Below are 17,014 nucleotides of genomic sequence, written 5' to 3'. Positions count from 1 at the left end.
TGATGATATGTTCTGGGTAGAAGTTGTCAGAGAAGATAAGAGGGTGAGCGAGTGAGTGACACAGAGAGAGAGAGAGAGAGAGAGAGAGAGAGAGAGAGAGAGAGAGAGAGAGAGAGAGAGAGAGAGAGAGAGAGAGAGAGAGAGAGAGAGAGAGAGAGAGAGAGCGAGAGAGACCTCCTCCTCCATGCTTCACGGTAGGAACCACACATGCAGAGATCATACATTCACCTACTCTGCGTCTCACAAAGACACGGCGGTTGGAACCAAAAATCTCACATTTGGACTCATCAGACCAAAGGAAATTTTTCCACTGGTCTAATGTCCATTGTTCGTGTTTCTTGGCCCAAGCAAGTCTCTTCTTCTTATTGGTGTCCTTTAGTAAGTGGTTTCTTTGCAGCAATTCGACCATGAAGGCCTGATTCACACAGTCTCCTCTGAACAGTTGATGTTGAGATGTGTCTGTTACTTGAACTCCGTGAAGCATTTATTTGGACTGCAATTTCTGAGGCTGGTAACTCTAATGAACTTATCCTCTGCAGCAGAGGTAACTCTGGGTCTTCCTTTCCTGTGGTGGTCCTCATGAAAGCCAGTTTCATCATAGCGCTTGATGGTTTTTGCGACTGCACTTGAAGAAACTTTAAAAGTTCTTGACATTTTCCGGATTGACTGACCTTCATGTCTTAAAGTAATGATGCACTGTCGTTTCTCTTTGCTTATTTGAGCTGTTCTTGCCATAATATGGATTTGGTCTTTTATCAAATAGGGCTATCTTCTGTATACCACCCCTAACTTGTCACAACACAACTGATTGGCTCAAACACATTAAGAAGGAAAGAAATTCCACAAATGAACTTATAACAAGGCACCCCTGTTAATTGAAATGCTTTCCAGGTGACTACCTCATGAAGCTGGTTGAGAAAATGCCAAGAGTGTGCAAATATATTTTTGATGTCTTCACTATTATTCTACAATGTAGAAAATAGTACAAATAAATAAAAACCCTGGAATGAGTAGGTGTGTCCAAACTTTTGACTGGTACTGTATGCTGTGGGTCAAAGGTCACCAAACACCACAGCTCTAGTCACTCACCCTGCCAGTCCTCCGAAGATGTCCTTGACGTATGAATAGTCTCCCCCTGACTTGGGGATGGTGACACCCAGCTCGGCGTAGCACAGCGCTCCGATGGCCGTGATGATGCCGGTGACAATCCACACGATCAGCGCCAGACCCACTGAGCTAGCATTCTCCATCACGCCCTTAGGGCTGACAAAGATCCCAGAGCCGATGATATTACCTGGGATAGAGAGAAGAAGAGGGGGATGGTTATTCATGTGACACAAACAGTTATTTGAGACACTGAGGAGAAAGGGGAACGATTATTAGTGTGACACCAGTGTCATTCATAAGCTGGAAGAGCTGAAGGGGGGTTGGAACATTTTAAGTGAGAGAACATCTGACTTGCCTAGCTAAATAGGTGTTAAATGAATAAAATAAAAACATCTGTTCCACCACCTAATGATGAGGGGAGAGGGGACCGTTATCAATGGGACACCAGCATCTGTCACAGGGTGCAAATCAGGAGCTCAATTTGGGGGAGTGGAACAGAGTGAAAACAATGAGAGGGATTCTAATCAATATGTGTAACAAAAGCACAGTTCCACCTCCTACAGAATCCCTATTCCAACCTTGAGTGTAATCTACACTGAGTATACACAACATTAGGAACACCTGCTCCTTCCATGACATAGACTGACCAGGGAAATCCAGGTGAAAGCTATGATCCCTTAACGATGTCACTTGATGGCTGACGTTTTACATGCTCCTAACCAACTGTGCTATTTTGTATTTTTTTTTGCGTTTTTTGTAACTTATTTTTAAACTTATTTTGTACATAATGTTGCTGCCACCGTCTCTTATGACCGAAAATAACTTGTGGACATCAGAACAGCGATTACTCACCACGAACTGGAAGAAGCTTTTTCCTTTAACGAGTCCGACGAGAAGGATATACTGCTCTCCCGGAAACAGGCCCGAATCCCCATTATTTGCGTGAAGAAAAGACGAAGGAAAAGGGGGCGTGTGGTAAGACGAGGGGTGGGGGGTGTGTGTCTTTTTGTCAATAACAGCTGTTGCGCGATGTCTAATATTAAAGAAGTCTCGAGGTATGCTTGAGGTAGAGTACCTTATGATAAGCTGTAGACCACAATATCTACCAAGAGAGTTCTCATCTATATTATTCGTAGCTGTCTATTTGCCACCATAGACCGATGCTGGCACTAAGACCGCACTCAACCAACTCTATAAGGCCATAAGCAAACAAGAAAATGCTCATCCAGAAGCGGCGCACCTAGTGGCCGGGGACTTCAATGCAGGCAAACTTAAATCAGTTTTACCAAATTTTTACCTGCATGTCACATGTGCAACCAGAGGGGAAAAACTCATTACCACCTTTACTCCACACACAGAGACGCATACAAAGTTCTCCCCCGCCCTCCATTTGGCAAATATGACATTAATTCTATCCTCCTGATTCTTGTTTACAAACAAAAACTAAAGCAGGAAATACCTGTGACTCACTCAAAGTGGAAGTGGTCAGATGACGAGGATGTTTCGCTACAGGACTGTTTTGCTAGCACAGACCAATGGCATTGAGGAGTATACCACCTCAGTCATCGGCTTCATCAATAAGTTCATCAACGACGTCGTCCCCACAGTGACCGTACGTACATATCACAACCAGAAGCCATGGATTACAGGCAACATCCGCATCCAGCTAAAGGCTTGAGCTGCCGCTTTCAAGGAGCGGGACACTAATCCGGACATATATAAGAAATCCCGCTATGCCCTCAGACGAACAATCTAACAAGACAAGCGTCAATACAGGATTAAGATTGAATCCTACTACACCGGCTCTGACAATCGTCGGATGTGGCAGAGTTTGAAAACTATAACGGACTACAAAGGGAAACCCACACGTGAGCTGCCCAGTGACGTGAGCCTACCAGACGAGATAAATGCCTTTTATGCTCGCTTCGAGGCAAGCAACACTGAAGCGTGCACGAGAGCACCAGCTGTTCTGGATGACGGTGTGATACCGCTTTCGGTAGCTGATGTGAGCAAGACCTTTAAACAGGTCAACATTCACAAAGCCGCGGGGCCAGACAGATTACCAGGACATGTCCTCAAAGCATGCACGGACCAACTGGCAAGTGTCTTCACTGACATTTTCAACCTCTCCCTGACCGAGTCTGTAATACCTACATGTTTCAAGCAGACCACGAAGGTAACCTGCCTAAATTATTACCACCCCATAGCACTCACATCGGTAGCCATGAAGTGCTTTGAAAGGCTGGTCATGGCTCACATCAACAGAATCCTCCCGGATACCCTAGTACCACTGCCGTTCGCTTACTGCCCCAGATCCACAGATGACGCAATCTCAATCGTACTCCACACTTCCCTTTCCCAACTGGACAAAAGGAACACCTATGTGAGAATGCTGATCATTGACTACAGCTCAGCGTTCAACACCATAGTGCCCATGAAGCTCATCACTAAGCTAAGGACCCTGGGACTAAACACCTCCCTCTGCAACTGGATCCTGGACTTCCTGGCTGGTCGCCCCCAGGTGGTAAGGGTAGGCAACAACACATCTGCCACTCGGATCCTCAACAATGGGGCCCCTCAGGGGTGTGTACTTAGTCCTCTCCTGAAAAGATTTGGCATGGGTCCCCAGATCCTCAAAAAGTTCTACAGCTGCACCATCGAGAGCATCCTGACCGGTCAGATCACCGCCTAGTATGGCAACTGCTTGGCATCTGACCGTAAGACGCTACAGAGGTACGGCCTAGTACATCACTGGGGCCAAGCTTCCTGCCATCCAGGACCTATATAATAGGCGGTGTCAAAGGAAAGCCCATAAAATTGTCAGAGACTCCAGTCACCCAAGTCATAGACTGTTCTCTCTGCTACCGCACGGTAACCGGTACCAGAGCGCCAAGTCTAGGACCAAAAGGCTCCTTAACAGCTTCTACCCCCAAACCATAAGACTGCTGAACAATTAATCAAATGGCCACCGGACTATTTACATTTACCCCCCCCCCATTTGTTTTGTACACTGCTGCGACTCGCTGTTTATTATCTATGCATATTCACTTCACCCCTACCTACATATACAAATTACCTCTAACCTGTACCCCCCACACTGACTCGGTACCAGTACCCCCTGTATATAGCCTCGTTATTGTTATGTTATTGTGTTACTTTTTATAATTTTTTACTTTAGTTTATTTGGTAAATATTTTCTTCACTCTTCTTGAACTGCACTGTTGGTTTAGGGCTTGTAAGTAAGCATTTCACGGTAAGGTCTACCCTATTCGGCGCATGTGACAAATAAAATTTGATTTGATTTGATAAATCCACTTCAATCAGTGCAGACGAAGGGGAGGAGACCGGTTAAAGAAGGATTTTTAAGCCTTGAGACAGTTGAGAAATGGATTATGTAGGTGTGCCATTCAGAGGGTGAATGGGCAAGACAAAAGATTTAAGTGCCTTTGAATGGGGTGTGGTAGTAGGTGTCAGGCGCACTGGTTTGTGCCAAGAACTCTGGCTGTGCAATGGGGGATGCAACTAAATATTAGGAGGGTGTATTCCTAATATTTTTTACACTCAGTGTATATCACTGAGAGACCACCCACTGGGCACACACTGGTTGAATCAACATTGTTTACACGTAATTTCAATAAAATGACGTTAAACCAATGTGGAATAGACATTGAATTGACATCTGTGCCCAGTGGGAGTACTCTGTTACCATGCCCATGGGGAAGAGTAAGCTTTGCACCAGAGGCCGTTAAGGCCCCTCATTGCTCCGCCTCTCAGTTCTAATGAGAGTGTGTGGAAAGAGGAGGAGAGAAAAACAGAACAATGGGAGATTAACATTGGTGTAGTGCAAAATGGATGAGGGAAAAAGAATGGTGGCAGAGAGAAAATTGGACAAAGGAGACAGAGAGAGACCAAATCATGAGAAAACAAAAAGATAATTACTTGACACATTGGAAAGAATTAACAAAAAAACAGAGCAAACTAGAATGCTATTTGGCCCTAAACAGAGAGTACACAGTGGCAGAATACCTGACCACTGTGACTGACCCAAACTTAAGGAAAGCTTTGACTATGTACAGACTCAGTGAGCATAGCCTTGCTATTGAGAAAGGCCGCCGTAGGCAGACATGGCTCTCAAGAGAAGACAGGCTATGTGCTCACTGCTCACAAAATGAGGTGGAAACTGAGCTGCACTTCCTAACCTCCTGCCAAATGTATGACCATATTAGAGACACATATTTCCTTCAGATCACACAGACCCACAAAGAATTCGAAAACAAATCCAATTTTGATAAACTCCCATATCTACTGGGTGAAATTCCACAGTGTGCCATCACAGCAGCAAGATTTGTGACCTGTTGCCACAAGAAAAGGGCAAACAGTGAAGAACAAACACCATTGTAAATACAACCCATATTTATGCTTATTTATTTTCCCTTGTGTACTTTAACCATTTGTACATTGTTACAACACTGTATATATACAATATGACATTTGTGATGTCTTTATTGTTTTGAAACTTCTGTATGTGTAATGTTTACTGTTAATTTTTATTGTTCATTTAACTTTTGTATATTATCTACCTCACTTGCTTTGGCAATGTTAACACATGTTTCCCATGCCAATAAAGCCCCTTGATTTGAATTGAATTGAATTGAGAGAGAGACAGACAGAGAGAGAGCGAGAGAGACAGCGAGACAGAGAGAGATAAAGAGAGAGACAGAGAGATAGAGAGAAAATGTTGTTTCAAAAGCAATGAGCAGCCCGCCAGCAGACAGAGTGGGAACGCAATGTGCTGAGTGAGCACTGAGGATGAGGAGTCATGGAGAGAGAGACTGAGGGAGAGAGAGGGAGAGAGAGAGAAAGAGGGGGAGAGGGGTTACAGAGTACAATGAGGAACGAGAGGCCCGTGTGTATGAGTGTGTACTAGGGAGGAGCCACCACTACATCTGAACATCAGAACAATGCACTGACAGCCTCTATAAGCATCAGACTGTCAGTCAGTTTATAGAGCAAGGAAACACGAAAGAGACTGTGTGTGTGCCTGTATGCGTGTGTGTGTGTGTGTTTCTGGTTCAGACAGGTTCACTACTCGCGCTCCATCAAAGATCTGACAAAGCAGTAGGGATCAGAGGTCAGGGGTTGAGAATCAGAAAGCTGACTGATTGGCTCATAAACATTGACAGCCAATAGGGCTTCAGGGCCAAAGGTTATATGTTAGAGCTTGCAGTCGGAGCTGAGTGTGGAGAATTTAAAGATCAAAGTCAAAGATATTGATACTGTTTGAGATTTGAATGTGCTAGTGGTGTAGTTTGATGAGGGTTTGCGTGTGTCTGTGTGTGTGTGTGTGTGTCATATGTTCTCTTTCACTTCAACATTTCTCTACACGTGCAGTACCAGTCAGAAGTTTGGACACACCTACTCATTCAAGGGTTTTTATTTATTTTTACTATTTTCTACACTGTAGAATAATAGTGAATGAATCAAAACTTTGAAATAACACATATGGAATCATGTAGTAACCAGAAAAGTGTTAAACAAATCAAAATGTATTTTAGATTTTAGATTCTTCAAAGTAGCCACCCTTTGCCTTGATGAAAGGTTTGCACACTTTTGGCATTCTCTCAACCAGATTAATGAGGTAGTCACCTGGAATGCATTTCAATTAATAGGTGTGCCTTGTTAAAAGTTAATTTGTGGAATTTCTTACCTTCTTAAAGCGTTTGAGCCAATCAGTTGTGTTGTGACAAGTTAGGGGTGGTATACAGAAGATAGCCCTATTTGGTAAAAGACCAAGTCCATATTACGGCAAGAACAGCTCAAATAAGCAAAGAGAAACAACAGTTTATGACATGAAATTCAGTCAATCCGGAAAATGAAAAACGTTGTTGCAGCGGTCTAAGGCACTGCATCTCAGTGCTAGAGGCATCACTACAGACCCTGGTTCGATTCCAGGCTGTATCACAATTGGCCGTGATTGGGAGTTCCATAGGGTGGTGCACAATTTTCCCAACAGCGTTAGGGTTTGCCGGGGTAACCCGTCATTGTAAATAAGAATTTCTTCTTAACTGATTTGCCTAGTTAAATAAAGGTTAAATTAAAATAAAGGTTAAATTGCAGTCACAAAAACCATCAAGCGCTGTGATGAATCTGTCTCTCATTAGGACTACCACAGGAAAGGAAGACCCAGAGTTACCTCTGCTGCAGAGTACAAGTTCATTAGAGTTACCAGCCTCAGAAATTGCAACCCAAATAAATGCTTCACAGTAACAGACAGTAACAGTAACAGAGTTCCAGTAACAGACACATCTCAACATCAACTGTTCAGAGGAGACAGCGTGAATCAGGCCTTCATGACACCAAGAAGAAGAAGAGACTTGCTTGGGCCAAGAAACACGAGCAATGGACATTAGATCGTTGTAAATCTGTCCTTGGGTCTGATCAGTCCAAATGTGATATTTTTGATTCCAACCGCCGTGTCTTTGTGAGACGCAGAGCAGGTGAACGGATGATCTCTGTATTTGTGGTTCCCACCGTGAAGCATGGAGGAGGAGGTGTGATGGTGTAGCGGTGCTTTGCTGGTGACACTGTCTGTGATTTATTTAGAATTCAAGGCACACTTAACCAACATGGCTACCACAGCATTCTGCAGCACTACGCCATCCCATCTGTTTTGCGTGTTAGTGGGACTATCATTTATTTTTCAACAGGACAATGGACACCTCCAGGTTGTGTAAGGGCTATTTGACCAAGAAGGAGAGTGTTGGAGTGCTGCATCAGATGACCTGGCCTCCACAATCACCTGACCGCAACCCAACTGAGAAGGTTTGGGATGAGTTAGACAGCAGTGACAGAAAAGTAGCCAAAAATTGCTCAGCATATGTGGGAACTCATTCAAGACTGTTTGAAAAGCATTCCAGGTGAAGCTGGTTGAGAGAATGCCAAAGCTTTCATCAAAGCTTTCATCAAAGCAAATGGTGGCTGCTTTGAAGAATCACAAATGTAAAATATATTTTGATATGTTTAACACTTTTTTGGTTACTACATGATTCCTTATGTGTTATTTCATACATACAATGTAGAAAATAGTAAAAATGAAGAAAAACCCTTGAATGAGTAGGTGTGTCCAAACTTTTGACTGGTACTGTATGTACATATCACATGTGCAGTGTCTAGCCTAAACCCCTCTCCTCTATTATTCCTTAGCAAGGTTAACTTAGTGGGCGAAAGGTAAAAGCATGATAAATCTCAACCTTGACAAAAGCAAGTGACTGCTCCAAGATAGTTGACTCCAGTGGTCTTTGGTACTCTGCTGTATGAGCAGTGACTGTGTCGGCTTTATAATGCATCAGGTCAGCAACTTTGTGTGTGACACTGATGATAAGACAATGAGGAGACTGGGTTAGGTTATAGTGTCACTGGTGAGCTGGTGAGAGCAGTGTAAAAGAGACTGGTTTAGACTGGTTAAACTACGGGACACCTTATCTGTGGGATGAGCTTCTAGTTTCCCTATTCGGAATGTGTGTGTGTCTGTGTGTGAAGGGTGCAGAGTGCTGACTGAAGTGGAACACACATGCATACACGCACACACACACGCATGCACGCATACGCACACCGATTCACACACACGCACGCACACTCACTTTCGCCCTGCTTCCCCTTTGTGTGAATTGTACCGGATAGGAACACCCCTGATGCACACACAACCATGCACACACACACTCACTCACACACATACGCACACACACACACATTTCTTGTTCTCTCTGTCTACTTGCTTCCACTTCCTGCTTCCTGTTCTCACTTTCCCCCTGGTGCCCTTTGTGTGAACTGTACGAGAAAGAAACATCCCTGACACACTCTGACACAATGCTCCAGAACGGGCGGTTTTCCTCTCTCCTCTTCCCTCTTTCCCTCCTCTCATCCTCCAGGGTGAGTTCCCTTCCTACCTCTGATACCAAGGCTGCGATTCTCCACCCTTCTCCAAATAAAGTAGTGCACTATGTAGGGAATAGGGTGCATTTGGTAAGTAAGCCTCGTCCATGACTTGAACAGCTTTGTCTGAGCTTTAGGCCTACTACTGTAGCTTCGTTTTAAGGTCAGTGATGTTTTGGCTATATTCTCCTGGAGATTACACATGTTGCGTTTGGCTCTTACCTGCTCTGGTGCTTCCAGAGATTATCCACCCTTTTCAAGAAGTGTGCGGCTGCACACTCCCCGTCATAGATTTAACAATGGCGGAAACTACCTCCAGCCAATGTCTACACCAATCCTACACTTTTAAATCCATCACGGGAGTGTGCAAGTGCCCACTTTGGAATAGGGTCCCATTTGGGAAGCAGACATTGTTTACTTCAGCTTTCTGATCCCCTTTTCATGAACAATGTGCTGTGTTGTGTGCACTAGTCTACTATTCCTTTAGCAGAAGCAGAGTCCTAACCACAGCTTCCAAGCACCAAGCTATGAGGAACAAACAAACAGCCCAGAAAAACAAAGACTGAGCACAGCTGTAATGTGTACAAGACTATCCAGCCCTCCGACTTAGACTCGGTCCAACCGTGTGCCTACTCAGGCTTTTGCACATGAAATGTAATGATACATATAGTGTCAGCAGCAGTGTAGTACTATGGTGTAGTTTCGGGGAGATCGCTGATGATTGGTGTCAAGGTTGGACTTCTATCCATGTCCTGAGGACTTCAGGAAATGCCTTGGAAATCGGCCACTAGGGGCAACAGTGAGCACTATCACCATCAAGTGGGCTTGGGTTTTGCTTGGGTGTTGTGGACGGGCATCGCGTCATCCCGTGGACACTGTTTTCTATTTTTATTTTACACTATCCAAAACCTTAACCCTTGCTTTAAACATTCAGAATGACTGCCTTAACTTTACCCTTAACTTCTACATTTGATGTTCGGAGAAATAGAACAATACAGAGCAGCAGGAACAACAAAAACGCTTTCAAATTTGAAGTTTGGAGAACGCGGATGAACGTCTAATTCTGTAGTGAGAGCTTGTTGGTAGTTTTGCATTTTCCCCATTAATGGTTGAGTTTAGGATTGGGGCCAACTACTGCTTGGACATTGTCCAACCTCTCCGAGGACACACACGCACGCACACACACACACACACACACACACACACACACACACACACACACACACACACACACACACACACACACACACACACACACACACACACACACACACACACACACACACACACACACACACACACACACACACACACACACACTCACACACTCACACACTCACTCACAGGTGCATGCATGTACATTCACTAATACACACACACACACACACACACACACACACACACACACACACACACACACACACACACACACACACACACACACACACACACACACACACACACACACACACACACACACACACACACACACACACACACACACACACTCACTCACAGGTGCATGCATGTACATTCACTAATACACACACACACACACACACACACACACACACACACACACACACACACACACACACACACACACACACACACACACACACACACACACACACACACACACACACACACACACACACACACACACACACACACACACACAAACAGCATTGCTGCTCCACTCTGTAAATAAACTCCTCAGTTGGTCTTGACCAGGAGGAGGAGGAGTAAGTGAAGAATGCAGCGAGCTACTGCAATCCCCATCATCCATCCGCCTGACTGTGACTCCTGCCACCTGACTCTGAGCTCTCCTGATTGCATTGCTTTGATTAGGCCTCCTCGCCCACCTCACCCTCCTCACCCCTCTCAGTCCTCACCCACCTGCCCGTTTCCTTTCCCTTTCATCCCAGTCCAAAACACCTCACCCTTCTCAGTGTTCACCCTCCTCGCCCACCTCACCCTCCTCACCCCTCTCAGTCCTCACCCACCTGCCCGTTTCCTTTCCCTTTCATCCCAGTCCAAAACACCTCACCCTTCTCAGTGTTCACCCTCCTCGCCCACCTCACCCTCCTCACCCCTCTCAGTCCTCACCCACCTGCCCGTTTCCTTTCCCTTTCATCCCAGTCCAAAACACCTCACCCTTCTCAGTGTTCACCCTCCTCGCCCACCTCACCCTCCTCACCCCTCTCAGTCCTCACCCACCTGCCCGTTTCCTTTCCCTTTCATCCCAGTCCAAAACACACCAACCTCACCATAGAGATGATGATGATTTCCCCTACTGTCACCCTAACTATGTCTGAAATGACACCCATAGTGCACTACTTATACCCGATATAATGCACTACCTATACTGATATACTGCACTACTTATACTGATATAGTGCACTACTTATACTGATTTAGTGCACTACTTATAACCATATAGTGCACTACCATAAACGCTATGAATAGAAGCCATAGAGGTCTCACAGGCTACATAAGCTAAGCCAGCTCAGCTAATAAAACAGCAGTATCACCTCAGGAATCTTAGTTCCTCCAAATCTGCAAAAGTTCACTTCTGATCCCAGCTTTGCGTGGAGGAGGGGAGAGGGGGGGTGGGCTGAAGAAGGGGGTGGAGGTGGACTTGAAGGAAAATAGGTGTACCTTAAGCTCATAAAGAACTCCCTCAGCCCACTTTGAGGAAACTCAGCGAAGCAGACAGAGAACAAAGGGAAGAGTTTGAACATGGCAGTTTGAGTTCAGTGATCTGACGATAAGGCCTCTCACGTGAGATAGCAGGAGAGATCAGGGTCATTTTCATTTGGCACCAAACGAACAGAAGAAAACAGGGAGGGGCACTGTCTGAACTTATCCAATAAGAAACGGCCCTTTTTGTATTATGTTGCAAAACCTTGTGCTATGGTGTAAATTAAAAAAATAAAATAAAAATCTTTCACCTTTTTTTAACCAGGTAGGTCAGTTGAGAATAAGTTCTCATTTACAACTGCAACCTGCCCAAGATAAAGCAAAGCAGTGCGACAAAAACAACAACACAGAGTTACACATCAACAAACGTACAGTCAATAACACAAAATAAAATAAAAAAATAAAGATCTATGTGCAGTGTGTGCAAATGTAGAAGAGTAGGGAGGTAGGCAATAAATAGGTCATAGAGGCGAAAATAATTACAATTTAGCATTAATACTGGAGTGATATATGTGCAGATAATGATGTGCAAGTAGAGATACTGGGGTGCAAAAGAGCAAGAGGGTAAGTAATAATATGGGGATGAGGTAGTTGGGTGTGCTATTTACAGATTGGCTGTGTACAGGTACAGTGATCGGTAAGACGCTCTGACAGCTGATGCTTACAGTTAGAGAGGGAGATATAAGACTCCAGCTTCAGAGATGTTTGGAATTCGTTCCATTCATTGGCAGCAGAGAACTGGAAGGAGAGGCGGCCAAAGGAAGTGTTGGCTTTGGGGACGACCAGTGCAATATACCTGCTGGAGCGCCTGCTACGGGTGGGTGTTGCTATGGTGACCAGTGAGCTGAGATAAGGCGGGGCTTTACGTAGCAAAGACTTATAGATGACCTGGAGCCAGTGGGTTTGGCGACGGATATGTAGTGAGGGCCAGCCAACGAGAGCAGACAGGTCGCAGTGGTGGGTAGTATATGGGGCTTGGTGATAAAACGGATGGCACTGTGATAGACTACATCCAGTTTGCTGAGTAGAGTGTTGGGGGCTATTATGTAAATGACATCGCCGAAGTCAAGGATCGGTAGGATAGTCAGTTTTACGAGGGTATGTTTGTCGGCATGAGTGAAGGAGACTTTGTTGCGAAATAGGAAGCCGATTCTAGATTCAATTTTGGATTGGAGATGCTTAATGTGAGTCTGGAAGGAGAGTTTACAGTCTTACCAGACACCTAGATATTTGTAGTTGTCCACATATTCTAGGTCAGAACCGTCCAGGGTAGTCAAATCAAATCAAAGTTTATTTGTCACTTGCGCCGAATACAACAGTGAAATGCTTACTTACAGGCTCTAACCAATAGTGCAAAAAGGTATTAGGTGAACAATAGGTAAGTAAAGAAATAAAAACAACAGTAAAAAGACAGTGAAAAATAACAGTAGCGAGGCTATATACAGTAGCGAGGCTATAAAAGTAGCGAGGCTACATACAGACACCGGTTAGTCGGGCTGATTGAGGTAGTATGTACATGTAGATATGGCTAAAGTGACTATGTATATATGATGAACAGAGAGTAGCAGTAGCATAAAGTAGTGATGCTAGTCGGGCGGGAGGGTGCGGGCAGCAATCGGTTGAAGAGCATGCACTTAGTTTTACTTGCATTTAAAAGCAGTTGGAGGCCACGGAAGGAGTGTTGTATGGCGTTGAAGCTCATTTGGAGGTTTGTTAGCACAATGTCCAAAGAAGGGCCAGATGTATACAGAATGGTGTCGTCTGCGTAGAGGTGGATCAGAGAATCACCAGCAGCAAGAGCGACATCATTGATATATACAGAGAAAAGAGTCGGCCCGATAATTGAACCCTGTGGCACCCCCATAGAGACTGCCAGAGGTCCGGACAACGGGCCCTCCGATTTGACACACTGAACTCTATTTGAGAAGTAGTTGGTGAACCAGGCGAGGCAGTAATCATTTGAGAAGCCAAGGCTATTGAGTCTGCCGATAAGAATGGGGTGATTGACAGAGTCGAAAGCCTTGGCCAGGTCGATGAAGACGGCTGCACAGTACTGTCTTTTATCGATGGCGGTTATGATATCGTTTAGGACCTTGAGCGTGGCTGAGGTGCACCCATGACCAGCTAACAAACTAGATTGCATAGTGGAGATGTCACGACTTCTGCCGAAGTCGTTGCCTCTCCTTGTTCGGGCGGTGTTCGGCGGTCGACGTCACCGGCCTTCTAGCCATCATCGATCCATTTTTCATTTTCCATTGGTTTTGTCTTGTCTTCCCACACACCTGTTTTCAATCCCATTCATTACCTATTGTGTATTTAACCCTCTGTTTCCCCTCATGTGTTTGTCAGAGATTGTTTTATGTCAAGTATTGTTTTCTTGTTGTATAGGTGTGCGACGGGTCCTCGTACCCATGTTTATTTGATATATGTATATTTTCGTGCTTGGAGCATATCGAGTGGACATTTAGTAAAAGTCTACATTTACACTCCGTCTAACTCTCCTGCGTCTGACTTCCATGCCACCTATACACACTACTATGACAGGAGAAGGTACGGTGGGATTCGAAATGGTCGGTGATCTGTTTATTAACTTGGCTTTCGAAGATTTTAGAACGGCAGGGCAGGATGGATATAGGTCTATAACAGCTGATTGCACATGATTTGGAAATTAATGAATACGGCCCAGATGTGTTTGTAAATGAGTGACCGTATCAAGGACACTAGTTTAGGCAAGGTTGGTTCTGGTGATCAACCGCCACTATGGCTGAATGAATATGGATGGTCATAAACATTATCCTTTTAAACATTAATGATTGGGGGTTAAACTATGTGGATTTAACGAATAATTATATTTAAATGATGAAGAATCTATAGACCGAGAGGGAGCAATTCACTACTCTTGTCTCTTCATCTCTTCTGGAATATAAACAACAAAGGCTGTGTCCCAAGTTACCCTATTCTCTATACAGTTCACTACTTTTGACCAGGCCCCAAAGGGTTCTGGTCAAAAGTAGTGCACTATGAAGGGATAGGGTGCCATATGGGTTTTTGAATGCTTCTGTTCCAATGATGGAGAGTCTACTACTTACAGGGCCTTCGGAAAGTATTCAGACCACTTGACCTTTTTCCACATTTTGTTACATTACAGCCTTATTCTAAAATGGATTAAAAAAATGAAAATCCTCAGCATAAACACAATACCCCATAATGACAAAGCAAAAACAAGTTGTTAGAAATTTTTGCCAATTTATCATTTAAAAAAAACTGAAATACCTTATTTACATAAGTATTCAGACCCTTTGCTATGAGACTCGAAGTTGAGCTCAGGTGCATCCTGTTTCCATTGATCATCCTTGAGATGTTTCTACAACTTGATTGGAGTCCACCTGTGGTAAATTACATTGATTGGACATGATTTGGAAAGGCACACACCTGTCTGTAAGGTCCCACAATTGACAATGCAAAAACCAAGCCATGTGGTCGAAGGAATTGTCCGTAGAGGTCCGATACAGGATTGTGACGAGATACAGATCTGGGGAAGGGTATGAAAACACTTCTGCAGCATTGAAGGTCCTTAAGAACACAGAAGCCTCCATCATTCTTAAATGGAAGAAGATCAGAACCACAAAGACTCTTCCTGGAGCTTTGCTGGTGATACTGTCTGTGGTTTGGTTACTACATGATTCCATATGTGTTATTTAATAGTGTTGATGTCTTCACTAGTATTCTACAATGTAGTAAATAGTAAAAATAAAGAAAAACCCTTGAATGAGTAGGTGTGTCCAAACTGTTGACTGTACTGTATGTAAATTTAATATTTCATTTTTTTAGTTTTTAAAAATAAATTAGCAAACATTTCTAAAAAACGTTGTCATTATGTGGTATTGTGTGTAGATTGATGAGGAAAATATGTTAAATACATTTTAGAATAAGGCTGTAACCTAACAAAATGTGGAAAAAGTCAAGGGGTCTGAATACTTTCCGAAGGCACAGTAGCTCTGGTGATCAGATTTAGTGATCAGATTTAGAAATCATACGTAGCGTAGTTCGCTGGTTACATCGGGTTTCCAATTCTACTGGTAACGTGGGTGTAAATAACTTGTATTTACAAAAAAAGGTCAGTTCAGTCATCTTAATTTACAGTAATGATGGGGATAATGTCATGACAGTTTCGGTTTGCGCTGAAGATCAAAGAGATTATCAAACCACCTCACAGAGAGATAAAGAATGACCGTTAACTGCTGAAGTGATGCAATAGGCATCAATGATAATTAGCCTTCATTAGAAGCTTAAAAACCTACATTATAAGTTGAAAGTGATCAATAACAAGTAATAGAGTAGGTGACCTTATGCTACTTAACCCAAACCTTGTTCTAGTCTGTGTGAACTCACTATATAAACCTGACTGCAAACCAACTCTCAGCAAACCTGAGCAGCAGTGGTCAGTTACATTTTCTACTAGGCCTATTCATAATTCACATACAATCAAACCTTTGCAAATATACATCAAAATTAGGACATTATATATACCCATTTTATTTTATTTTTTACTTACCAACAATAATTCCGCAAGCGCTCACAAGACCGATCTCTTTCTTCAGAGCCACCCCTCCTTCTCCTGACTCTTTCCCGGACCCGGGGACAGCATCCCCGCCAGACGCCGATGAACATCCTCGTTGCCTTGGTCCGTCCGTCATTTTTCTGATAAGAGTTGTTCAGTCCTCGTTGACACTTGCTGCTGCAGCTGTGCCTGTGGCCGCTCTCAGTTGACAGCTAAAGAGCGCTTGGACGCAGGGGCTCAATTTGCGCTTTGGTAAGACAGCACAAGACACTTCACCCAAAGTTGTCGAAGATGATCAGATACAAGTTATTTTGACTTGTTGCTGTATACTGGTATAGCTATTCAACCCTTAACAAATCGAATGGAGATTTCAGATATTATGGGCACCGCACTACACAAATGGGTAATTTATATATACATAAAGTCAGTGCACTTACACTTTATGTAAACTTTGTTTTTAGCTCTGTATCATCGTCATGTTTCTGTTGTCCAGAATGCCAATGTATTTGTTGTTATAATGTTGCACTCGTGCGCTACTTGCGCACTAAGGAATTTTGTCAAATAAAAAAACAAATGCCTAGTTTGCGCTACGGGCAACCACAACAAAACATTAGATGAGATAGCTTTCTATCTCGTTTGACCAGTAATGCGACTAGCACATTTGTGATTTCATTGTGATATAATATATTTTCACTGTTTGACGTCTTATTG

The 17,014-nt window shown here is 43.8% G+C and overlaps 1 protein-coding gene across 1 annotated transcript in view; it reads right to left on the bottom strand.

Annotated features, from left to right (window-relative positions):
- slc7a8a (solute carrier family 7 member 8a) overlaps positions 1-16,588 on the bottom strand; it is a 33,146-nt gene extending 16,558 nt beyond the window's left edge. Inside the window, exons 1-2 of the mRNA XM_071333559.1 lie at positions 16,298-16,588; positions 1,090-1,294 (exon numbers count right to left, since the gene is read on the bottom strand). Coding sequence (XP_071189660.1) covers positions 1,090-1,294; positions 16,298-16,439 — 347 coding nt within the window. The 5' untranslated portion in view covers positions 16,440-16,588. The remainder of the gene's footprint in view (positions 1-1,089; positions 1,295-16,297) is intronic.
- Positions 16,589-17,014: the final 426 nt, after the last annotated feature.

This window comes from Salvelinus alpinus, chromosome 11 (genome assembly GCF_045679555.1).
Source record: "Salvelinus alpinus chromosome 11, SLU_Salpinus.1, whole genome shotgun sequence".
NCBI lineage: Eukaryota > Metazoa > Chordata > Actinopteri > Salmoniformes > Salmonidae > Salvelinus > Salvelinus alpinus.
Note: the sequence above shows the minus strand (reverse complement) of the source record. Positions and strands in the feature narration are given on the sequence as shown.